Consider the following 26,516-nt stretch of genomic DNA (forward strand, 5'->3'; position numbering starts at 1 on the left):
CCATTTTTGACATATGTTTTTTATCTCTCCTAACCGGTCTAACACATTTTTTTTGTATACCCATGCCAAGTTTGCACTGATGTGGATCCCCAAATATTTAATACCCTCTGTAGCCCAACGTAATGGGAAGGAGTGTAAGGTTCTACTAATACACGGGTCATTTACCGGTAGGGCCTCAGACTTGTCAAAGTTTATACTGAGGCCCGAAAAAGCCCCAAAAGCTTGGATAAAGGACATAACTAGTGGCAGGGTCCGAGATGCCTCATCCAACAAAAGCAGCATATCGTCTGCAAATAAATTAATGATATATTCCTCCCCACCCACCTTTAGTCCTTTCAGCATGGTGTCTTGCCTTAGTTTTGCTGCCAGGGGTTCCAGAGTCAGAAGAAATAGCAGCGGTGAGAGGGGGCAACTCTGCCTAGTCCCTCCCCCAAAGTAAATGTATCAGACAGGGACTCATTGACAAGAAGCTGCGCTGTTGGGTGGCAGTATAACGCTCGAACCCATCCCAAAAAATCTCCCTGAATACCAAAGCGGTCTAGGATCCAAAACAAGTAAGGCCAAACGACCTTATCGAAAGCCTTTTCTGCATCAAGGCTTGCCACTATGGCGTCTCCCTTTCTGCCAGCACCTTCCATTAGTATTCGGCTCACCTTCAGGATGTTAGCTGACGCATACCTCCCTTTGACAAAACCCACCTGGTCCGGGTGGACCAGGTCGGGAACCGCCTTCCCCAGTCTGTCCGCCAACACCGCTGCCAGGATCTTTATGTCTTGATTTAATAACGATATGGGCCTGTAGGAACCCACCAATTCCTCATCTTTTCCCGGTTTAGGGATCAACACAATATGCGCGTGTTTTAATACCGCCCCCAATGCACCCTTTTCCTTGCTCTCTTCACACATAGCTATAAAGGGTGCAACCATGACGTCCTGCAATATTTTATAATACTCCACCCCTAGGCCATCTGGGCCTGGCGCCTTGGCCAACTTAAGGCGCTTAATCACTTGTTGCACTTCCTTACCCTGAATAGGTGCGTTTAACCCCCTCCTCTGTTCCTCAGAAATCCTGGGCAGCCCTAACCCTTCAAAGAATTCCAGGCATTTATCTTCTGAGAAATCCCCTGCTTGGTATAACGCTGAGTAATACTCAACAAACTCTTTTTTAATATCAGCTAACTGAGTTCTAACTTCACCCTCCCTATTCCTTATTTTAGTTATAAATCTTTTTGCCGTTCTTTGCTTCACTAGGGATGCTAGTAATTTACCCGTCTTATTGCCCCACCGGTGTAATTTGTATTTGTATAATTTTATGTTATATAGTGCACTTTCCTCCAACACTTTTTGCACCTCTTTCCTCCGTTCCATATATGCCTTCCTAGTGGAGTCAGAGGAACACCCAATGAGCGCTCGTCGCGCTTCTTTCAATTGCGAGGTAAGTGTTCGGATTCTCTCCCCTCGTTTTTTATTCATTGAGGCCACATACGAGATAATCTTCCCTCGTAGTACTGCCTTTGAGGCCTCCCAGAATACTCTTGGGGTCACATCCTGTACATCATTTTCTGCGACATAATCTATCCAGCTCTTTCTCAAATAGGTATGGAACTCCCTGCTTTGATACAATGCCGGGTTCATATGCCACCGGTCAGCCCCCTCCCGTCCTCCCCCTTGCCACTCCATCCACACCGGCGAGTGGTCAGATACCTCTAGCTCCCCGATTCCCGATTGACACACCCCCAGGACTACCGAGTAAGGCACGAGCAAGTAGTCAAGACGAGAGTGCGTCCCATGAGGGTGCGAGAAAAATGTATAATCAGCCTCATCTAGATGTTGGTGTCGCCATATATCCACTAAATCTAACTCCTTCATCAAAAAGTTGACTCCTCTGTCGTCTTGATCTTTGCCTGCCCTTCTGGGGGGGTTTACAATCTATAGAAGGGTCACTGACAACATTAAAATCCCCCCCCCCCCCCCTATTACTAAGTGATATTGATCAAATGTTACCAATTTAGCGGCCAGCAAGGTGAAAAAACTGTGTGAGTATACATTGGGTGCGTACACACTACACAACCCCACCCGTTTGCCCTGCAGTTCTCCTGCTACTATGAGAAATCTTCCATCTGGGTCTTGGTACATTCTGTGTAAGTCAAAGGAAACAGATTTCTTAAACAGTATGGCTACCCCTCGTTGTCTCCCATTGTAAGAAGCAAAAAATACATCTCCTACCCAGTCCCTTTTTAATTTTAAATGTTCCATCTTACTTAGGTGGGTCTCTTGCAACATAGCTATATCAGCCTTCTGCCTCTTGAGTGCCTGCAATATTTTCGTACGCTTAACTGGGGAGTGCACTCCATCAACATTTAAAGTCACAATCCTTAAATTAACCATTCAACTGCCACTCATCGTCTCCCCTTGCTTGTATTTCCTTTGCAGGACCCAAGAGCCTCCCAGCTAAGCCCTCGGGCCATTCGTTCACTCTTGTCTCTTTCCATTCTGTGCCTTGTCTACCTACTAGTTTTCCAAATCTCCACCCCTTGGTGATCGTTCCAGTGCTGTTCAATGGATTAACCGCTAAGCCCCCCAATTCCCCCTCTCCCTGCTCCCTTCCCCTAATCCCACCCTCCCTCTCCCCCTTCCAGGTCCCCATCTTAATAATCCCCCCCCCCCAGAACCCTTTCCCCTCGCTCACCCAATTCATCACACACACACCCTTCTGACACACCACCAACTCTTCCCGGCTACTCCGCCCCCTTCCTCTTCCCTCCCTTTCCCTGACTCCCCAACATTTGTCCCGGTTAATAACGATAACCTTAACACATAACAATGTACAACACAACCTGTCATCAATACATACTGCCAGAAAGTTTTCATCAGGGAGCTCCCACACTTTTAAAGTCTGATAATCTGGACTTATTATTGCAGCGGGTCGAACCAGAAGCTTCTCATATCCGCAGGGCCCGCAAGTGTAGTAGCCATGACCTTCACCACCCTGCTGTCCTGCTCTGCTGCTTTCATTATAATCACCATCTCTGGTCATCAAGACCCACTCGTGCGTGGTGGCTCCCTTTTCTTCAAGATGTCTCCTGACGAATGCTTCAGTGTCCTTCAGCCATCCTCAACTAGCTGTGTCACTAAAATCCTTACAGTTCAGCAGCTCCCACCTCATTTTAAGTTAGTCACAAAGGTTTCCAGTGCTTCTGACTTCGTGAAAAACGAAGTCTTATTCTCGTGCAGCACACGTACTTTAGCCGGGTACAATAGAGAGAAGCGAACTCCCTTCTCATACAGTCTCTTACACTGGCGACCCATAATCCTCCGCTGGTCCGCCACCACCGCCGAATAGTCCTGAAAAAGCAGGATTTTTTTATCATTGTACTCCAAGTCAGGTTTTCGTTGGTAGGCCTGCAAGATAGCTTCTTTATCCATATAATTCAGTAACTTCGCCAGGACTTGTCTCGGTCTGCTATCAGCTGGCCGTTCTGCTCCCACTCTGTGTATGCGTTCCACTTGTGGCGGTTTCCCGCCAAAATCCAGCCCTAATTGTTCCGGGAGCCAGTGTTCTAAAAATTTCCTGAGCTCCGACGCTTTGACCGCTTCGGGCAGGCCCACAATCCGCAAGTTATTGCGCCTACTGCGGTTTTCTAAGTCGTCCGCCTTTCTCTCCAATTGCTCACACTTGCGTTCCAGCGCTGCAATTCTCCCGCTCGCGCCCGCAGCCTCATCTTCACACTGTGACACTCGGTCCTCAACTTGTTGCAAACGGGCGCTCTGGCATTCCACCGCTTCACGGATATTGTCCACTGATGTCTGCAATTTAGACAGCTTTTCCTCTAGGACCACTGACAGCTGCTGCGCCAATTCTTTAATTAACTCGGGCGGAATCGGCCCCATTATTGCAGTCTCTGTAGCCGCCGCCATCTTGTTTTCCTCGCAGCAGATGCTTTTCTTCCCCCGCGGGGTCTTTGCTGGCATACCCTGCTTCTCTTTCTTTTATAGGCACTCGCGAGCTTCTCAACTTGTTGCGCTCACGATCCTGTGCACGGATATCTCGCTGAGGGGTCACTTCGGGAGGGATTAGCGGGTTATTTCGCCAATTTATTTGAAGGCGGGCTAGAGCCGGTGCTTCGGGTGTCCGCTCAGCTCCGCGTCATCACGTGACCCCAGATTTCAGCTGCTTGCTCCTAGATTTAATTAAAATTTGTCAAAGCCTGCTGTATAGTAATTCTTATGACTGAGATGAAAGAATGGTTCACTGCAAGAAAAAACTGAATGCCATTAACTGGTCTCATTTGAAGTCCAGATAAGAGTTCAATAGAAATCAGTGTTAAGCCTGAAAACTGCAGTCCACAGATGATCCCCCTTAAAGGGTAGTGCAGTCCACACTACCCTTTAATGCAAAACTCTTAATTGCATTAAAGGGTAGTGTATGTTGTATAGATTAGTGAAACAACCTCCTTCCTACTTGGATGCATTTTGAAGTGTATTTTCAGACAGCCGAATATGAACAAAGTACAAGGGTGTGAAGAACTTTGTAAGGCAGTGCATATATAAATCTACGTATGCAGAGATATACATACATAGTAAAACATAACTTACCTTTGATCTCCTGCTGTACTCTACTTCCTGCAGTATTATGCCATGGCAATCGAATCGAGGTCCTTAGTGGAATATTTCTTTGACCATCCAAATAGCTCAAGTCTTCAAGCTTGGTTGAACTTGTAGCTAAGACAAAAATATATATCTTATCAAAGATAATCATGTATAAACAATTTTCTTAGTTGTTTACATCAATAAATGCCTTAGCTAAACTGATATTTTGAAGATTGATTCATTTCTATTCTGCCTATCTAAACAATATTAGGTGGGGTACAACCAACATTCATAATATTTTATACAGAGAAGTATGCAGATTACATACAAATAAGAAATAAAACTAAAAAGGAAATACTAGCTCAGTGTAAGTTAAACTAAACAAAATACATTTTAAGTAACATGAAATTTCAAAAAATCCAATGCCATTCAAATCTCACTTGGAAGAGCATTCCATACTTTTGCTGCATCTGCCGAGAAAGCAGAGGTGGCATGAATGCTGTTGGATTCTCTGACTTAAAAGATTTAAACAAAACTTTAGACCAAGCTGTACAATAAACTGGTGATTAGTAAGAGCATATGAACTGGGAGTAAAGTGATTTAAACATCTACATCCAAGCAATAATCCTAGCAGCTAAATTTTGTACTAGCTGAAATGGTCTCAAACCCACAAAGAAGTATAATAATCCAGAATGGGCAAAATCATTGTTTGAACTACTGCCCTAAAATCTACCAGATCCAAATAAAATTTTAATTGCCGAAGGCAGCACAACTAAAAAAAAAAAATATGTACAGAATCAACAGGGACAACTGTGGGCCCCAGCTTAGATGTGCATCAAAGGTAATACCAATAATACCATACTTGGCTACATAACAGAACAACAGACATATAAATTAAGTTCACTATGGACCTGGAAATCCCTAGAGAATCATGGCCTTAGTCTTGCTAAGATACAACAAAAGCCTCTTAGCAGTCAACTAGGACAATAGCAGTCCCAATCCAGAGGCCAGTTGAGAGGATTGCTTACACTTATGAACATCAAATGATGCAAAGAGTAATATATTGTCCACATTGCCTCTAAAACTCAAGGCCTGTCTGCTTCAACAACTAACACAATGGTCTCAAGAAAATATTAAGTAACAGGGAGAGTGAGAGTCTTTGATAAACCCCAATCTACTGTGACACTTTCATGCCTACAGTAATCTGATCTGCTGAATCTCTCATGTCAAAAGCTAGAGAAATATTAAGAAAAAGAAGGAAAGCCTTGCTACCCACTCTAAGCCCATAAAAATCTAATCCATTAGAGCATGTTGGGAGTTATGCCCTGGACAAAAACCATGCTGTTGTCAACCCAACACCAGGGCCCCAGAAGGGGGGGGGGGGGGGGGGGCAAAATTCCCCAGGCCTGGATCTGGCAAGCTTCTTCCTGCCTGCCTGCTCCTCCTTGGTGTGTCCTTTCCTGCTCGTGCTGGGAGTCGTGACCCAGATGACTACATTAACACGAAATTGCATTAATGCAATCATCCGGGTCCTGACTCCCAGCACGAGCAGGAAAGGACACACCAAGGAGGTTTGATGAAAACAGGAGATGGGATGACATCAAAAAGTTGAAGCCAATTAGGTTAGTATCTCTTTTGCCTTACCCACACAGCAGTCATCCCAGTACACTCAAAACAAAGCAAAAAAACAAAACAAAACCTATGAGCTGCTGCATCCACATTGTGGTTCTTTATTGCTGGGTAGTATCTTTATTTGATCCCACTTATATTTTCGAACATGCCAGCTTGTGCAGCAAGCAGGGGTAATGGTATGAGTAGGCCGGGGGCGCGGTGGTCTGCTGCCCCGGGCCAGGCAGTGTCTCTCGGCGGACTTGCCCAGCATCGTCAACTCTATAAGGTGTTACTGAAATTGGGGGCAAACAATTTGCTCAGCTTATCCAGGTAGACTAGATATTACAGCTGTACCCAATACCATATTTTACTATTCAGCCGAATACGAATAATAAAAAATATTATTTGGCCAAATACAAATAATGGGCATTGATCTTTAACATAACAAAAAAAGCAACACAAAATCAGAGATCAAGTGTTTATTTCAGTAGGATTTAGCACAGCAGAGCCCTGGCTTATTCGTATTCGAATTTAAATCGATATTTAACTAAATACGAATAATATATTCAGGGCCCAATCGAATACAAATTTTTCGTACATCCTTACTAGATATATTGGTCAATAATTGCCTATAACTTTCAGGCCCAATTTAAAGACACTGGTAACCTCTCCTCCAAAAGTGAACTCTAGGATACATCCTGCAAATTACTTTCCAGTGTACACAAGCCAGTTTAACAGCGGACATTGAACAGAACTCCAAACAAGTGGCAGTATTCATTTTTTCCCCAAAATCTTTAGAACCTAGAAGATTGGATAGTTTTCATAGATTTCTGGATGCTGATCACAGAAATGACATTAAAATTTGTCTATAACGTGGTTTTCCACAAATGTACAAAACTTTGTTACAAGACATCACTAGTAAATGAATGCTGTTCAGTTTCAATATATTATGGCATTACTTAGCCCTATTTTAATGTAATGCTTCTAGGAGAAGTTTATGACTAGTTATATTTAATGAGTTGATAGTTAATTAAACTGAAAATGTCAAAGAAATATATTAATCATGTTGACACTTTCTGCTACATTTGCAGAAGTTCTGTATGAAGGCACAAAGAATAGCAGAGGTGACACAAAACCCTTTATTGTAGTGTACAAGTTGTGTTTTTGTGTCACCTCCGCTGTTTTTTGCTATTCTGACAGTGGAGGATTGCTCTTCTGCTATATTTTCTGAAGACACAAAGAACCACCATGACTCCACTGGTGAAGGCAGCCTATGAACTATATCTTGGATGTAAAGCTGGTGATTAAAACAAAATCTGGGCTCCCCATATTTGAAGCATCATTAACTAACTGCACATCATAAACAACAAATATGAGGAGCCCAGATTTTGTCTTGATCGTCAACTTTATATCCAAAATACAGCTCATAGGTCTTCTCCCCAGTAGAATCACAGGAGTTTGATTCTGTGGGCGAGTTTCTTGATTTATTTTTACCCTTGCTTTTAATGTAGCAGCTTTTATGCTGCCATTTGTCACTTTTATTACATGATGACTTTTTAAAATAAATTGCTCCTTAGATTTTCATGGACTAAGTCTATTTATTTGAAGGAAGTGCCTGATTTTATTCCTTCCTGGTATGCGTCAACAATATTATAGTGTTAAAAATCAATGTGTTTAAGAGTTTGTCTATATGAATTTTTTATTCTTTGAGTTATGTTTATTATGCCTTTATATTTTACATTGTTCCGAATTTGTTTTTATATTTTTGTTATTTAATTTACAGTATGACTGCTGACAGCCCTTTTATGGGCGAAACATGGTCACGTTGAGCACTGTTTTATTCATAAAGTGTTGTGGTTTATAAAGACTTTGCTAAACCATTGCTGTTGCTGGTCAGCTCTTGTATTGCTAAAGCAATTATGAGAAATGTACTGATGAACCTGTAGTACATCAGGCCCTCTCTCTCCTTTTCACTAGATAATTATACTGTAACCAGAGGAAGTTCATTAAAGTACATCATTAAAGAGTCATTCCCCGCTGGCAGTTCTCAATGCCAGAAAGCTGCTTCATTAGATTTAGGTGGAATTTCTTTTGTAAAACTGTTAAGCGTCTTATTTAGCTGTAGTTTAAATAAAGGGGTCCTTTTACTAAGCTGCGGTAAGCGCTAGCATACACATACAGCAGTTTAAAAAGGCTTTACTGTGGGACACGCTCAGGAGAAAGCTAGGGTAGAAGAGTTACTCTGATTTGATGAGATTTTACTGCATTAGTCACAGAAATACCAGTCTAATCATAACAAAAGTGAACACAGAACTCTAGCCAATTAGCTAGTATATGCTTTGCCACTAGAATACTAAGTCCCTTGGAATCAAAGGAAACAAAAGCTACATAGGCTTTCTGATGAATCCTTTTCAAAAAAAAAAAAAAAAAAAGTCTGAGCTCGTTTACAGTCCATAACATAAAGAATTTTCTCATATTGGTTCCTACGAGAGCTAGGATAGGAGATAGGCAATACTATTTATTCATTGACGTAAACGGGAGTGACTGACTTTGGCATTAATTTGGGTGTGGTCATAAAACTACCTCTGGGCATAGGGCCTGTGTATGATCAATGGCTGAAGTTCAATGATTCTTCTAGCCAAGGTAACTGCTACAAATGAAAGAACCTTCCAAGTGAGATACTTCAAAGGTGAAGATTCCACCAGTTCGAAAGGTGCATGTTCATATTATGCAATTTTCGTATTATGGCGTATTATGATAATAAATAGAAATAAAATAAAACATAGAAAAGAAAGTACGATGTTAGTCCAATAAAAAAGTATCATCTTATTTTATTTTCTACGTTTTATTTTATTTCTATTACCCTTAAAAGTGGACTAACACAGCTACCACATTGCTTAATTTGAAGAAGGCCTTTTATGAACATGGAGACTAGTGGATACTGAGAAGCCAGAGCTCTACCACCACGTGACTGGTAACAGCCCTCTGAAAGAGGATGTTTGAAAGCCTAAGTGGTAAAGAGAATACATTTTATTATTGGAACAGCAAGGCTGCTGGTGTCGAAGGAGATGAAAGTTTAGGCATCTTAGTTAAGCTGTAGGTTTCACTGACTTCCTAAGTGAACAAATAATTATGCATTACTATGTGCACCCATCCACACACTGTACCTCAAATGCACATACTCCTGCAACCCCACATGTACTGAAGTACCAAAGCATATTCACCAAACACAACAAAGACTTCTATTCCTCCTATTATTACTTCTCTGCCTCACTCCCACCAAGCCCTCCATCTCCCCAAGGAGACACCACAACACATATGCACGTTTACCTCAACGTACCCTTCCTTGCCCACCCGGACACTATCTCTACAAACAACTCTTCTCCAAGCACATACACACAGTCCCCTCTCACAAGTGCATCTCCATTCCCACCCATACACCCAAATCTCTGCCATAGCCCCCAAGCCCACATATTCTTCAAATACAAATCTCCCTGACAATCTAGCCTTAAACACAGAGACCGATGCACAAACTTCACAGACCCTTCCCAGAATACCTAACCCCGCCCCATTCTATATATACCATCTAATAACTAACATTCCCACGCATTATTTCTGTACGATTGGCTACCATACAACCCCAAAGCACAACAGATTCATCCCTGTGCCTAACAGTTGGCAAGGTGTTTTTCTTCAATGTTTCACCCTTTTCTTCAAATTTACAGTCACATATGTGGTTGGAAGTAAAAAAAAAAAAAAATCTAATTTTTTTTCCTTCATTAGTCCAAAGCACAATGGGGGTACTCACAACAGATTAGATATGGGCTGGGATGATGTACTAAGCGCGGTTTCTATAAAGTCCGTATTTACGAATGGCTGGAGCAAATGCTAGTGCCTAACTGAAAGCAGTTAGACAAGGGCTGTGGTTGGACACCGAAGAATTATAACAACCTGATGTACCCAACCAATCTCCCTTCCCCATTCCACCACCCACAATAATTTCCTTCCCCAACCCCACAAAGAACGATCACACAAGAAAGGGCCCTACAAATACCTTCAGTCATAGCTGTAAATCACTAAAGACCAGACTACGTGCACTCGAGGAGAAAATTTGTACATATGGTTCCCATATTGACTAGAACCATTTTTAAACGTTTAACTGTAAGGCAAGCATCATGGGCCTCCAGGGGGTTTGTTCTTAAAAGGGCCAGACTTATCAGGGTTTTTTTGCCACACATCAGATAACTTGTGAGGAAAGAGTAGCAGCCTAGTAGAGATGCAGAATGCAAACAAGGGTTGAAATCCAACTCTTTGCCCTGACACTATGAGTTTTGAGAATTCACTTTACCCCTTCACTGCATCAGGTATAATTTAAATTGAGTTTACAAGGCAAGGGAAGGGAATAACTGGTGTCTACAGCATGGTCCTGCAGCATCAAAAAAAAAAAAAGATTTATTTTTTTGCAAAACCACAAATATCAATAGAAAAATGCCAGAAACACAGAAGACTTCAACAGAGAGTAGGTAGGGAAAATTTTGTTTCAGTTGAGTGGGAAAAAAGTTGGAGAAGGGGAATAGCTGTACATGTGAAGAGCCACACGCATTCAGAGGGGCTTTTACTAAAGATTAGCTTGAGTTACCTGCAGCAGGGCCCATAGGAATAAAATGGGCCCTGCTGCAGACTTTACACATTCCTGAACTCTGGGATAGCTATTGTCTCGGCAATGTTGGATGACAACTTACTTGTATGACATAACTTGCTTATCTACCTGATTTACTTTTTCTGTTGGCAAGCAGGATTGAAAGTAAAAACATTCTTTTATAGTAATTTTACAGCTCTAGATATGAGAGGGGTGACAAAGGGCTGTTTGCCCTCCTAGCAGACAAAATTTAACATCAAGGTCAAATAGGTGACATATACTCCCACATGGTTCTTAACTTGGGACAAAATGTTTTCCTTATTAAGGGCCTGATGCATAAACCTTACCAGGCCAGCAGCGTGCATTTTTGACTGGTTCTAGTCGGGTCAGCAAGCATGGTATTCAGTGGGAAATGCACAAAGGGGATCTGCATGCATTTTAACATTCGCAGCAACAGACAACGGGAATAGCGTGCTAATTTATTCAGATGACCTGATCAGTATTCAAATATGCATTCCGAGAGATGCATAGCTGTTTATGAGCGATGAACAGAAAGGCCTGCCTACCTTTACCATGAGACATTTTATGGAAAATCTGGAGCAGACGTAGCATGACAATAGCTTCTCGGCAGAGCAGTCTGCTGTGGAGCTGTCAGCCGCAAGAGTTCTGTGCAGGGCTGTTTAAAGCTGTGGTGAAGCGAGTTGCTCGACAGATCAGACCACCTCTGTGTGCAGTATAGTCTTTCTTTTTCCCCAACAATTGGATTCTCTGTAGAGTTGTGATAGGCCTGGGATGACTTTTTTTTTTTTTTTTTTAAACAGGGCACAAACTTCTCCCCAACTGCAGTCCGGTAGGTGGCCACTATCCATGCAGAGAAAGCCAGAGGGCTAGGAGCCTCCCCCAGCCTGTTCCTGCTGCTGCCCTGCACGCTGCTCCTCTTCTTGCCCTCGCCACTCCCCTAACTCCTGCCCTCTGCTGCGGCAACAGCATCGCCCCCTCTCTACCTCCCTCACTACAACGGCAGTCAGCAGCAGCGCCCTACTCCCTCTGGAAGGAAACTATTTTTTTCCACCTGCCCTGATCCTGCATGCCAAAAGGAGATACACATGCTTTCATACATGCAGTTCATACACGTGTATGAAAGCCGTGTATAGTACATGCTATTCTGAGCATGTGTAGACCAGCCGCGCTTAGCAACTGACTGTCCTGCGCATGCTCAGCTTAGTGGGTATCTGATGTATGCATACGCTGGCTTGAGCTGCTGTTTTTGCAAGCAGCTCATTCACATGCAATTTGCTTTGGGAATTGCTTGCTATTTCCACCTCGGTAAAAAAATAGCGAGCGGTTGTTTCTGGGGACTTTTGTGCATCGGCCCCTAAATTACTAGTTGTATGTAGATCTGTGGGTTAGAACATAATAGCCAACCATATGTGCCAATGTTTCAAATAACTGAAGGTGTTAATCTTAGGTCAAGCCAAACACAATATAAATTGCCGCTCCATAAACACAATGAAGGAGCTTGCTCAGCCCCCACTAACCCCCCCCCCCGAGCTGGTTCTTATGATGCCAACACCCAGAATCTGCTCATGAACAACGTTGTAACGCCTATAATACTCCTTTCCTTCAGTCCATTTATCACTGTTCCTGAAGGAAAGTCTTAAGCTTTTTTCCCTTCAATGCTGCGATGTGCTCATCACTTGCTCCCACATCTCCACAATGCTTTACAGACCTTTGGCTTCTGCCCTGCTGGCAGTAAAGTATTAGGCCATTAAGACCCATAAAGGAAGCACTCTCCAGAAAATGGTGCTTCACAGGCATGTTTAATTAATTTGTTTTCTACTACTGCCAATACTGATTTATGAGCAGACTGACATCTCAAAAGACAGGTGCATTAAGCTACTCAACAATAAGCTGCTAAAAGCCATAGTGGAATCTCTAGCATTACTTCTTGGTTTGGTACCACTTAGGTTTACACCAGTAAGGTCCTGGAATCAATGTCTTAAATGACGTTTTGTTTGCTTTTTCTCAATTTTTCAATCATGTTAAAGAAGTCTTGAGAAAGCATAACAAAGGTGAGTGGAGAAGTGCCCCAGTGGTTACAGCACTGGTCTTGACGTCCAGAGGTGGCCGGTTCAAATCCCACTTCTGCTCCTTGTGATCTTGGGCAAGTCACTTAACCCTCTCGTGACTCAGGTACAAACTTAGATTGTGAGCCCTCCTGGGACAGAGAAATATCCAGTGTACGTGAATGTAACCCACCTTGAGCTACTATTGAAAAAGGTGTGAGCAAGTCCAAATAAAAATAATTAAATTTGATATTAAATTTTTAACTACATTGCAAACTGTACATTATGGCCCTGGGTCCTTCTCATTGGTACTCTGAATTATTAAATTTATTATTTACCACAGTCAATACAAAAGGGTCATCTGTGCACATTTTCAAGGGGCCAGGAAGAATTCTCATGAAGGATAGAAAAATAATCAAGTGTGTCCTCAATATGCACACATGATATTTATGAAATGATCAGTAGGTTCACAATGTCCTGGTGATACATGTCTGATCCAAGATAACCACTACTCGCGAATACAGGGAGCCGTGGAAAACTTTAAATTAGCCAAATAAAAATGCAACAGTGTAATACACGGGTCGATACTGAAAGCAATTTAACCACCCAGAAATAGCTCCTGGTCAGTTGAATCACTTGTTTGGGACTAGTCGATCATTTTCAGCAGAACTTAACTGGTTAAAGCTGCTAAAAATGTCTGGTTAGTGCCAATATCGGCCAAGGTAACCGCATGAACAGGTCCACATAAAAGTCAGTCCTATCTTTATGCAGTAACCCATAGCCGGTTAACTGCTAAATACCGCACTATATTCTAACTATATTTTGTGCTTAATGTCAAGTTTTGCCTATGGACGTTACAACCTTTTTTTTTTTTTCTATTCATCTACAACTAATATGCATTTTGTTTCTTATGATGTCAATGGACACAAGAGAAAGAAGATTGCTAACTACCTCAAATCTCTACATCCTATTATCTTTCTACAAGAGAATTACTTAACAGTAAAGGAATGTAATAAGGTTTATCGTCCACGTTTTACTCACTCTTTTCATTCTCCGGCCATACATAAGAAATGAGGTGTAACCAACTCTACACCACTCCTCTCTAAATGCTCAGATTGTGCAATCTTCTTCCAATTCTGATGGTAGATGGATGCTAGTCTGTGTTAATATTAATTCTCTCCCTTATAATTTTTTAAATGTATATGCACCTGTTTCAGATTCTCCAGAGTTTATAAGGGCTTTATAGTTAACTCTGCTACAGCATCAAATGAGTTCTCTGATTATTGCTAGTGATTTTAACCAGCCTTTAGATTATTGCTTAGATGGATCCTCTTTATGTGTAGACCTGCTAAATCGAAGATGTTAGTTGAACAGAAAAATATGTTGTTACATTCTAATCTCATAGATGCCTGGAGGATACTCCATCCCACTGAGAAAGACTACACCCACTTCTCTCCACCATATAACACATCTTATTTCTAACACTCTCTCATCCTCTCATTGCTTCTGACATGCATCCTATACATTTGTCAGATCATGCCACAATACCTCTGCAGTTAAAAATACAATCCCAGGGAGAAACAAACAATGCCTCTTGGAGATTTAATAATGTGATGTTAAGTAATGAGGATCTTACCAAAAAACGTGCAGACTTCAAAAACATTTTTTTGATAGGAATTCCTCAGAACAACATTGTGGGAAGAGTATAAAGATACTCTTAGAGGGGAGGCCATCAGTTTAATGGCATGGCACAGAAAGCAATTCCTTAATGGAAACCACACTAAACCAGGAAATAAATGCTTGAAGCCAATTACACGTCCACATCAGATCCAATATTCCTAGCCAAACTCATTAAAGCAAAATATGACTACAATTCTATAGTTTCAACAAAGGCCAGAGAAGACCTATTTATCCACTTCACTGGCCACTATTCTTTTAAAATCTAAAACAGGCTCTGTTCATGATCTCGATAATTTTTAAGTTTTCTTGATCATCCTACTCTATCACAGTCCACGAAGTAAACACTGAACTCACCCATTACCGCCAAAGAAATATCAGCCACAATTATCATCCCTAGCTAACAATAAGACACCAGGTCCAGATGGATTGACCACATAATATTATAAAAAAATTTAGTATAATTCTCTTACCATACCTACTGACATATTTCAATTCTATCAGAGAACATCCTGACCAACAACGTAGACTTACTAAAGCAACTATCATTCTCATCCCTAAACCTGGTAGAGATCCCTGCAAAGTTCAAAATTATATACTGATCTTACTACTAGATAGACTATAAAATTCTGCTAAAATACTTACTGAATATCTGAATAAAACCACTGGCCACCTAATCCATCTGGATCAAGTTGGATTTATGAAATACAGATTTACAGGGGATAATCTAAGACATTTTCAAGGTATTAATTTCTTGGCCAAAAAACATTCAGGAGCCTGTGATTAGCATTGCCCTAGATGCTGAAAAACTTTTCCATCAAGTAGAATGGTCATTCCTCTGCAAATCTTACAATGGTACGGATTTGGGGAAACTTTCATAGCCTGGATTGAAGCTCTCCACTGGAATCCTATTTCCAGAGTTTTGGTTAATGACACTCTTACCAAAGACATTCCATTAAAAAGAGGAACCCAGCAAGGATGTCCACTCTCACCATTATTATTTAATCTAGCACTAGAACCATTGCTCTCTGCCATCCACCAATCCACTCTAATAGATGGTATTCAAACTAAGCATACAATGATGATGTCTTCCTTTTTCTTACCAAACCCCAGGAATCGCTACCAAAATTCTTTAAACTGGGATAAATCTGAAATCATCCCTCTAAATTCTCTATCCTCCCTTTCTGACTTTCAACAAATGCAATTTGTCTGGGCTCACAAAGCTACCAAACACCTGAGCATCCCTATACATAAGGATCACAAGCAGATCATGTCATTAAATTGTTCTAAAATTAAAGATATTGTGACTCAAACCATTACTTTAAAATTATCGCGGTTTGATAAAATTTCCTCACTTAAGATGAAACGTGCACCTAAAATTAACTACATTCTATCTATGCTACCCTCATTATACCCAAAGGCCTTTTATTCATGGCTTGAACTAAGATTCACACCTTCATTTGGCTACATAAGAAACACCGAATAGCCTTGAAGAAATTAAAAGCTTCCAGATCATTTGGTGGCCTTAATATACCCGACTTCTATCATTATCATTTAGCCTCACTTGCTAAGTATGGCGGTTGTTGGTTACTACATACTAACTCCAATTCCCTTACCCTGCCCATGGCTAGAATTGGAAGAAATGTTGTGCTTCCATAAACCTCTCTCTGTTCTTGGTACTATGAGGTTACCTTCCAACTTGAAAAAAATACTCCCTACTACCAGCAACCATTGGAGCCGACTCTGTGTGTGCTGTGGGTGCTTGAGCACCCCCAATATTGAGAAAATTCCTTGTATGTGTCCAGGGAGGGGTTATTTTCATTGGGCTTAGCACCCCCAATAATTTTGAAAAGTTGGCTCCTATGTCAGCGACTCAGCAAACTATATTCTCCCAGACAATTTAGCCAATGCCTCCCTATTATCTGAAAAATGTATGAGTCTTTGAAATAATTCCAAAATTATGAGGATAAACAAAAACAAGAAAAGTTATTTCTTCTGGAACTTTTGGCAAAAACATGATATATGCACTGTAGATCAGTTATATAGTGGTAACAATCTGTTGCTGTTCTCAGAATTTGTATATAAGTTCCCAGCTCTGTCCTTATATAAGTACATAAGTATTGCCATACTGGGACAGAGAGAAGGCCTATTTATATGATACTGTCCCCTGCAGGGACACAGCAACATACATAAATGAGTGCACTCTCTAGCTCTGTTTCCTAGTGTTGTCCTGCTGCTCATGTGCTCATTCAGGCGGTGCTCCCATCCCTCATCAGGTCTGCCCACCATCATGTAATGTTTTGGCATTAGCTGCCTGTTCTTTTCCTCAGCCTACAGCAGAACCTTCATGCTTTCCCCTATTCTTAAATTCCTACTCCTTTTCAACAGTCTCCCAACTCCCACCCCCAAACACTCACTTATTCCACTGGTTCTCAGCAAGGCCCCTGTGCAAGAGACCTCAGTTTCCCAATAGCAGTACATATGCAGTTCTATGATCCCTCCTTCCTGTGACTAGTGCAGCCTTCCCATTGGCTAGATCCTACCACAGTCCCTATACTGGAAGGGAGGGGGGAGGAAGAGAGGTATCATGTAAGGGCTAAACTCTGAAAAATATCCAAACACTTAGCTATCTCTTTCTGGCTTCATACGAAATTTTGGGAATCCTGAAAAAAAATCCAGACACTTGACAATCCTGCCTTGGCTGCTAGCATGGAATGCAGACCTGAGTGTCTTCCCTATGTGGTAAATGCAAGGCAAATGCTGGGCACACCCCCCTGCAATTTCCGCACAGGCTTTGCACTTAAGGCATAGTACGTACAAAAAACCTACCACACTTTAGTTAACATAGCCCCAAGTTATTTTAGCATATCACTTATTTAAATAATTAGAAAACATCAAATAAATTTGTTTTCATATTTTTATAGATAAGCATAAGCATAATTACTAGTCAGTGCAAGGATATTAGACACACTAAGTGAAACCTTCAATCCTGACCTTCCCCCCCCCCCCCCCCCCCCACACACACACACACACAAACAAAATTACAGCCTACCTATTTGGTAGAAGCTCTGGCATAAATAATTTTACTTTCATATGTGATACTCAACCTGGGGATCTTGCAGATCATTTTGCAAGACTGACCTCATGTCATGGACTGTCTTTCTAGTGGACTACTCATAGGTTCAATAGGGGGTGTGAACTGAGTTGAACTAATGCACAAATACAGTTGAAAAATCCCCAGTGGGTTGGGTACAGACTATAGAATGACACAGGGACGGGGACCCGCATTAACCGTGGGGACAGGGAAGGGGACAGAGCCCACGGGGACGGGGCAGGGATGGGGACAAACTTTGTCCCCGTGTCATTCTCTACTTTGAAGCCTGTTAATGAATTAGACCGTTATTTATGTTTGAGTGATGTAAACAACGATATTTTGATTTTTTGGAAAAACAAGCAAACACGCTGGTCACAACTGGCAAAATTTGAATGGGGGATTCTGTACATTCCTGCTACCAGCACATCTCCTGAGAAGACATCTTCTATTGCAGAAAGGACTGTAGAAGACAGGAGAGCTAGACTGAATTCTGAGATTGTTGACTTATTTTTCATCCACAGATTTAAAAAAATCATAACAGTGTTTCATAGGGCATACTTCTCCCCCGCTAGGGCATACAGAGTGGATTGTATTTTGTACCCCTGGACACTTTAACAGGATGGATTAGGATTCCTTGGGGTACTAGAAATCAGTTATTGTTGGGGTTGGAAGGGTAGAAGGTGGTGGTGGTGGGGGTTATTATAACTGCTCGTTGTTATTTTTGTTGTCTGTTTGTGACTTATAAACAGTTGTACAGAATATTGTTCCTTTTTATATGCTAATAAAAAGATTTAAATATAAAATCATAAGTGTTCAAGGCTTCTGCAGATGAGGACAGAGCACGCGAGGATGGGGCGGGGACAGGGATGGACACAGGGCCCACGGGGACGGGACGGAGACAGAAACTGCAGGGATGGGGTGGAGACGGAGACAGAACCCACGGGGACGGGGCAGGGATGGGGACAAGCTTTGTCCCCATGTCATTCTCTAATACAGTCTTTCGCATCCTATATACTGAAGGCTGCCCTACTTTCTGTTTTCTGGATAAAAGAGTAGATATAATTATTGTATACTAGTAAAAAAGCCCCGTTTCTGATGCAAATGAAACGGGGGCTAGCAATGTTTTCTTCTGTGTGCATGTGGGAGTGTGTGTGTCCCTGCCCTCTGGCCTCTCTCCCCTCCCCCCTCTGAGTCCTTCACTGTTACAGAGCCAGCGATTTGATTTCGTGCTCTGCGGTTTTCCTTCACTGACTGTGTTACAGAGAGGGCGGGGCAGACACTCATAGGGAAACCGGATATTTCGCCCCCTTCACACTTCCGGCTGGAGGCTTCATAGAACGTTGGTGTTGCCTTTTATATAGAGATCTGATATGTGCTGTATAAATCATGATGAAGATAGTAGTAGGAGTACTGATATTTTCAAAGAACGTACAGGCTATGCTTTAGTTCTACAACTTGAAACTACTAGGGGCAGAATCAAAGCGACACTAAAAAAACAAAACAAAACAAGCGCTCAGACTTTCTCCAGTCCTACTCTCTTATTCTCAGGATGCAGAGCTTCCATGTTACCCAGCTCCAGGAAGGAGAGTTTAGGCCAGTCCTGGATTCCTAACAACCTCATCCTGAGGCATTATGAGACCTGCAGCACTGGTTCCAATGCGTAGAATCAGGGATTACAAATCCTAAACTGCACTGGAATGCAAGTTTGTAGCCAGGACTGGCCTAAATGTCTTCCTCCTGGAACTGGGAAACTTGGCATCTCTGACAGTGAGGGCTGCTGGTATCCACTTTATAACAATAATTATTATTATAATACACAGTTTGTGTATACCACCTGTACGAAGAGCTCTAGATGGATTACACAGAAGGTGATTAGCCAGAAAATTATAAACATCAATTAATCTCCAAAAAAATAACAAGATCAGCTTAAACCACTTTCTAAAAACCCATGTTTTTACTATTTTGAGAAAGTGCATATATGGTAGTTCTAACCTTACTTGTACAGGAATAGAATTCCACAGTTGCATGGCCACAGCTATAAATAATTTCTTGTGGGCTTATGGGAGGACGATAGTCAAATTCATGACAATAATGACCACCACATAACTTAAGCCTTTGGGGAATATCAGCTAAATCCTTCATTCAGAACTTGAGGAAGAAGCATTCATTTTAGTGAACACCTTAATTCATATTTTTAATGCACATTTTGAGAACTAAAAAGCTCATTAAATCAATATTAAATTTTAACTTTCAAAGAAAGCTGTGTCTAAGCCTGACAGAGGAGTCTAGACAGAAAGCTTGCATTAGAGCTGATAGTTTAGGCAATTGGGAACATATAATCAAATTTTGTTCACCAATGCAGTAGACAAATATATGCAAACAGGACCTATGCTAATCAGGGAGAGCATATCAGACGTATGCTCACAAGGTTCTGTGCTAAGGTCTGCTAGCGCTGTGCACATATAACAGAAAAACATATGAACACACATCTGCACATGTGCTAAAAAGCTATTCTGTACATAACATTTTTGTTATGCCGATATGGAGACTTAGAATAACATTCCAGCATTTGCATAGATGTGGGCTGATACAATTTTCTGCTTAGACCTGTGCACTGCTCTAGCTGCCTTTAATACAGCTCCTCATGAAAGTCACAAAAAAGTTGGCAAGTCCTGTATGCTCACAGGAAAAAGAAAAGCAGGTATTAAATCCTAACAAATACTACCGCAAAAAAAGAATCTTTCTACGCCTCGTCAGACCTGGCATTCATTCAAGCTCCTGTGTTGTGCTCAGCCTTAAAGTCTTCTGTGTACTTCTCTGCATTGGGGCAGAATAGTTGATGCATTAGTGTCTAATGCAAGGTTTGGTGAAACCCTTTTCTGCACTGTGTGTAAACATTGAGCTAACCTCATATTAATACCTGCACAAGCTTTCTGCACTAGCCCCAGGAAGCTGAGATGGGGAATGCGAGACTGAAGACTGAGCTGTTTGGGTACGAAGTGCCAAGGAGGACAAGACTTAACAGTTCCTATACAACAAAACCCAAATATGACAGCTTCTGATTAAGACAAGGCCATTTTACAACTGTTTGACTGTTAGTGCATACACCTGTACTATCTGAACATGGCACCAGCAGGGGTGGAAGCAACTGAGAATCATTTCTGCTCCAGAACCCCTAGACACCAGGGAATTGAATAGGTAGACTGCGGGAAGGCGAGGGGGTCAAAGGGGAGAAAATTCTTTTTTTTAATGCCTCTTTAAGATGTGGCCCTGCAGCATCAATCCATGGGTTAGTGACCCATGTTCCTGAGCAGGAAAAATAATGCCAGCTTTGAGCCATCATCGTTTTTCCAGGAATAATGCAGTTCGCAGTCTTCACATTGTTCAATTTATATAATGAAGTGTTTTGCATGTAGCCTCATGCTTTGCATCTTATTAAGTATCCTGTGGTACCTTATATTAACACGCATTACAGTAATATAACGCACATCATTGCTATTTAACGCACATTAAGGGGCAAATGATGTGCATTGTTGCCATAATGCACATTAATATTTAGCCCCCTTAATCTATAAAAATTACCTTACCAAATTTAGAAAACTGAATATGAAAATAAATACGAAGTCGAACATCTTGACAAATTCCTGTATGAAACTATCCTGCAACTCAACCACTCTAACCCAAATTCAAAAACTTACAGCCATCACATACTTCCCATACAAAGGGGATAAAGCTGTGAAAAACATCAAAAATCAAGAATTTGACTGGACAATGTAACCAAATATCCTTTGAAGAAGATACGTAAATTGAATTTTAGTACATCTTTCCCAATAATACTCCAGCTGGCTTGAAATAGACTCTTTCAGCTTACATTTAGTACCACTTTACCTGCAACAGAGTTGGGACGAGGCATGACTAAACAACTAGAGCTCTGTGAATACAGAACAGGGCCATCTCCAGTGGAGGTGCCAACCTTTGACACACACTCCTCAGAACCGGCTGTCTCCTCTTCTACAACCGGCGAGCAATTATCTGTTCGTCGATCCTGAATAATTGCTTGATGCCCTCCAGCTCTTAGGCTTCCCTCCTTACTCCACTCCAGGCTGGACCCACTTCGGTCATCGTTTTCAGATGAACTTGTAATTGTTGCTGAAAAAGAAAAACAATTGAAGTGCACTAGAGTAAAATGTTAATGAGCTCTTATTTTTCTGATCAGTGTAAGTTTTCCATGCTACAACAGACCTCATCATATACAATCTGTTCAATCACATTGAAGCAAAAGGTCTTATATACAGCTAAGAAAAACACATTCTTTTCAAATCAGCCTAAAACTTTTACAAATCTTCACCATTTGTAAGACAAAGGGTAATTACCTACCTGAAAAACAAAATTGTTTTCAGATGGCTGCAGGACAAAAATTCAAATAATTTGATCATAGGAGCTCCATCTAATGCTGACACAGAAGACTAGCCGAGCTTTTGTACAAATCCTCTAGGCATGAATGGGGTTTCCTGTGCATCACCAGACCTGCTGTTCCTGAGTTTTCTAATCTAAATCTAACATGAATAGAACTTTTCCCAAGCAGTGAGTTGGGAAGATTGTGTGGATGGTTGCTCTCCTGTCACCAAATAATTAGTTATATTAAGAAATTACCTTCTCCGACTCTGATGACAAACAAAAGCAACAAACACATACATGAGACTCACACAAAGTGATGGCTATAACTCAAAACAGTATGATTATATTGGGCTTCCCAGGTGACACTAGGAAAAGCCTTTACAAAACAGAAATTACAATCCTAAACAACAGTAATACAATAGTGTACTGGGCTTCTGGGCTTCCATGAAGGCTTGGTGCCCTGCATGGATGGACTATAATAAAAATCCAAATCTTAAGGAGTATAAGGAATTTGTACATTTCTTTTTCTTAACAGCCATATTACCTATTGTGGATGTGGGCGATACTGCAAAATTTGGTAGTGGGACACGGAAAGGTGCCAAGGTGTTGGCTTGGGTGTTGGTCTTGCGTGAGAAGGGGGGTTGAAAATGTCAAGGACTGGGGTAGCCTCCCACAGGAGATGGTATTAGCCATTAATGTGGCAGATATTGGGGTCAATATGGAGAGTTTAGGTGAAAGCTACGGCATAGGAGAGAGCTGGTATTGAGTTGTAGAAGTAGACATGGGCATAAAACATCAAATTATTTTGAGATCATTGAGTCACTAGAGTTTAAGCCTCTCAATATTTCTTAGCTTGCATATTTGATCTGAAAGATCACTTTTTTAGGTGGGCTATTTCGGTCACAATGGGCCTGAATTTTGAAAGAGATCGCCTGCCATCTTCCGACACAAATCGGGAGATGGCCGGTGATCTCCTGACGTTGGCCAAATCGGTATAATCGAAAGCTGATTTTGGCCGGCTTCAACTGCGTTCCATCGCAGGGCTGGCGAAAGCTCAAGGGGGCGTGTTGGCATGGTAGCGAAGGCGGGACGGGGGCGTGCGTTAAGATGGCCGGCTTCGCCCGATAATGGAAAAAAGAAAGCCGGCCTTCACGAGAATTTGGTCCGCTTTATTTGGACCCTTTTTTTTCAGGTCCAAGTCACAAAAAAGTGCCCGAACTGACCAGATGACCACCGGAGGGAATCGGGGATCACCTCCCCTGACTCCCCCAGTCTCCCACCCTCAAAAAAACTTTCAAAACTTTTTTTGCCAGCCTCTATGCTAGCCTTAAATGTCATACTCTGGTCCATCGCAGCAGTATACAGGTCCCTGGACCAATTTTAGTGGGTGCAGTGGACTTCAGGCAGGCGGACCAAGGCCCATCCCCCCTACCTTTTACACTTGTGGTTGTAAATGGGAGCCCTCCAACCCCCCCCCCCCAAAAAAAACCCCACTGTACTCACATGTAGGTGCCCCCCCATCACCCCTTAGGGCTATGGTAGTGGTGTATAGTTGTGGGGAGTGGGTTTTGGGGGGGCTCAGCACCCAAGGTAAGGGAGCTATGCACCTGGGAGCTATTTTTATTTATTGTTTTATTTTTTTTAGAAGTGCCCCCTAGGGTGCCCTGTTGGTGTCCTGGCATGTGAGGGGGACCAGTGCACTACGAATCCTGGCCCCTCCCACGACCAAATGCCTTGGATTTGGTCGGGTTTGAGATCGCCGGCTTCAGTTTCCATTATGGGCAAAAACCGAGGCAGACCATCTCAAACTTGGCCATCTCTGACATTTGGGCGGCCCCAACCGTATTATCGAAAAAATAGATGGCCGGCCATCTTTTTCGAAAATACAGTTGGCTCTGCCCCTTCACGGAACCGTACTCGGGAGATGGCCGGCCATAGAGATGACCAACGCCGTTCGATTATCCCCCTCAATGTCTCCTCTAAATGTGGTGTTCATCAGTTAAGTTAAAACTATGTTGATATCCTGTCTTTAAAGTAGGCTTTAATGAAAAATCATCTTTATTAAAATTATACAACTTACAGCCATAGTATCACAAGATTCACAATTTGTAATCCAACAAGCCATAATAATCAACAATAGTTTTCAGAAAGTAAATTCCCACTCAAGCATACCCATCCCAGTGTCCCAAGCATCCCTCCTAACTTTTATAAGCACTTAACCTCAAATCAATCAGAAGTGTGCTAAGCAGTCACATTGTCAGGAGACTCAGAAATAGATCCCAGATTTTAAAGAAATTATTAACCACTTTCTCCCCAGCCTGGGACACAAATTTTTTCCCATTCTCAATAATTAATGCATTTGATTTCTCTATAATGGAACTTCCCGATGGATCTTGGTGTATCCATTGAAACAGCACACACTTCATAACTATTAAATAAGCTTTATGCAAAAATAATTAATGTTCGACTGATTGCAATTCAAAATCAACTACATTATCCAAGAGACACACCTTGGATATTATATTGGGTATAATTTCAATTAACAAATAGTAACATAGTAAATGAAGGCAGGTAAAGACTCCTCCTAAAAATTCCTAATCTGGTCACACCCCTAATGACAATGCATATAAGTCCCATCCCCAATGGTACATTTAATACAAGTTGTTGACCTTCCCAACCAGATCAGAGACATAGTCTATGCATTATTTTTAAAATGTCTCTCTTGTAATTCTAAAGACTCCACCAATATGGACCCCCCTCCACCAAAAGACGATCTGAAAAATCCTCGACCATCAAAACAACTGCACTATCCACAACCTTAACCAAGTTGGACTTCATACCAGACTTCCAAATCCAATATCCAATTGTCAGCTCCTTTCATCTGAAACCATGAGTTTCTGCTAAATGCCTTTCTAAAAGTCTGATAAAGCTGAAAGAGCCAAGCCATTCCTAGCTTGTGTATTATATTCCTTTACAATATTCTGAGAGAGCTAGAGATTGGTTGATAGAGTAAAGCAATAAATCTTGGTCCTCAGCTGTTATACCTGGAAAGAGATCTAGCCTCCTGTGAACTCCTCCAAGAGGAAAAACGGGCCTCTCTCTCTTTTTAGTTAATGTGTCACTACAAGGATAATATATCCTCTGTCCATTCCGTTTTTACAAAGGTTTAGACTACCAGAAGTATCTGTCTCCTAATAATGGAAAATGACACCTGATGTTAAGTACTTTAAAAGGTGGCAAGCAGGCTAGGAAAAGAAGATAGGCTACTTCCCAACTCAAAGACTGCAGCAAACTGATTCACCTCAGGTAAATCCCAGTTGGGAACAGTTTGCATGCCATGACTTAATCCAGGGATCAAATATAGGTGTTAAGCACAGTCATGAATCAGTGTCTCCTACAATATTTTCATTTTCCATCAGTTTAAGTTCCTCTTAGGGTTATTCAGTAGGAGCTAGCCCAGACCCACAGGCTGACTGCTTTCCTTCACAAAAGATGAAATCACTTTCTGTCTTGCTGTTCATGTAGTACACATCTACCTTGTTGTCAATCTCAATTAGAACACATTTGTTAGTCATACAGTTTCTTAAAGTCTATAGAGCATATGGGTCTGCATTCACTTTTAAGAAGTTGAAGTAACATCTTCCTCTTGGAGACACTAAGGAACTTGGGTGTGTAGTTCACCTAGATGAGCTCCCCAGATGTGATCATATGTATTTGATCAGAGTTATTTTATACTGAGGAGTTTGGAAGGAAAGACCTCTTAAAGGTCAGACTCAGGGAAGGAAAGGTTGCCCACTGTGCAACTGGGTGCCTTGATATGAGTTTGGCAGAAGGAAGGGAGAATAGAGAATGAGAGCATGAATGAATGGGAAGAAGAAAACCCTCTACCAATCTCCTACCTGCTATCAACATGAGTTAAGTTAGCTCCAAAAGAGCTCTCAGTCCCTCCTACTTTGTCATTACTACCCCTGAACCTTCTAGGCACTGCTATTATGGATCTAAAAAACGGTGAACTAGTCTGCAAGTAGGTACTTCAATGGCAGAGGTGGGGCAAGCAGTGACAATAACATTCTTGTGGGGACCAGCAGGAGGCCACCATTGATATTCCCACTCAGGGCACTACCCACAGCAAAGCTGGACCTAAGACATCTGGCAGAACTAGGCCTGAGGGATACTGTCTTATCCTAGTTCAGATCATTTTTGAGTGTCAGAACATTCTCTCATTGTTACAGCTCTCAAATTCTCCCTCCTACCCATTTACATGTAGCCCGTAAGGGTTATTATAGTGTTGTACAGTGGGAAACAGTGTGTTTTGAGTGGGTTTTGGAGGACTCAGGGGACAAGATAAGGGAGCAAAGGTGAGATGTGCATCTGGGAGCATTTTCATGACGTGCACAGAAGTGCTCTCTAGGGTGCCCTATTGCTCTCCTGGGATGTCTGGG

At 41.8% G+C, this 26,516-nt stretch overlaps 1 protein-coding gene across 1 annotated transcript in view; it reads right to left on the reverse strand.

The window, feature by feature from the left end:
- Positions 1-26,516, reverse strand: part of TANC1 (tetratricopeptide repeat, ankyrin repeat and coiled-coil containing 1) — a 296,811-nt gene that overhangs the window by 98,790 nt on the left and 171,505 nt on the right. The window contains 2 exon segments of the mRNA XM_030209133.1: positions 4,596-4,721; positions 21,565-21,825. Coding sequence (XP_030064993.1) covers positions 4,596-4,721; positions 21,565-21,825 — 387 coding nt within the window.

The sequence above is a fragment of the Microcaecilia unicolor genome, chromosome 7 (genome assembly GCF_901765095.1).
Source record: "Microcaecilia unicolor chromosome 7, aMicUni1.1, whole genome shotgun sequence".
NCBI lineage: Eukaryota > Metazoa > Chordata > Amphibia > Gymnophiona > Siphonopidae > Microcaecilia > Microcaecilia unicolor.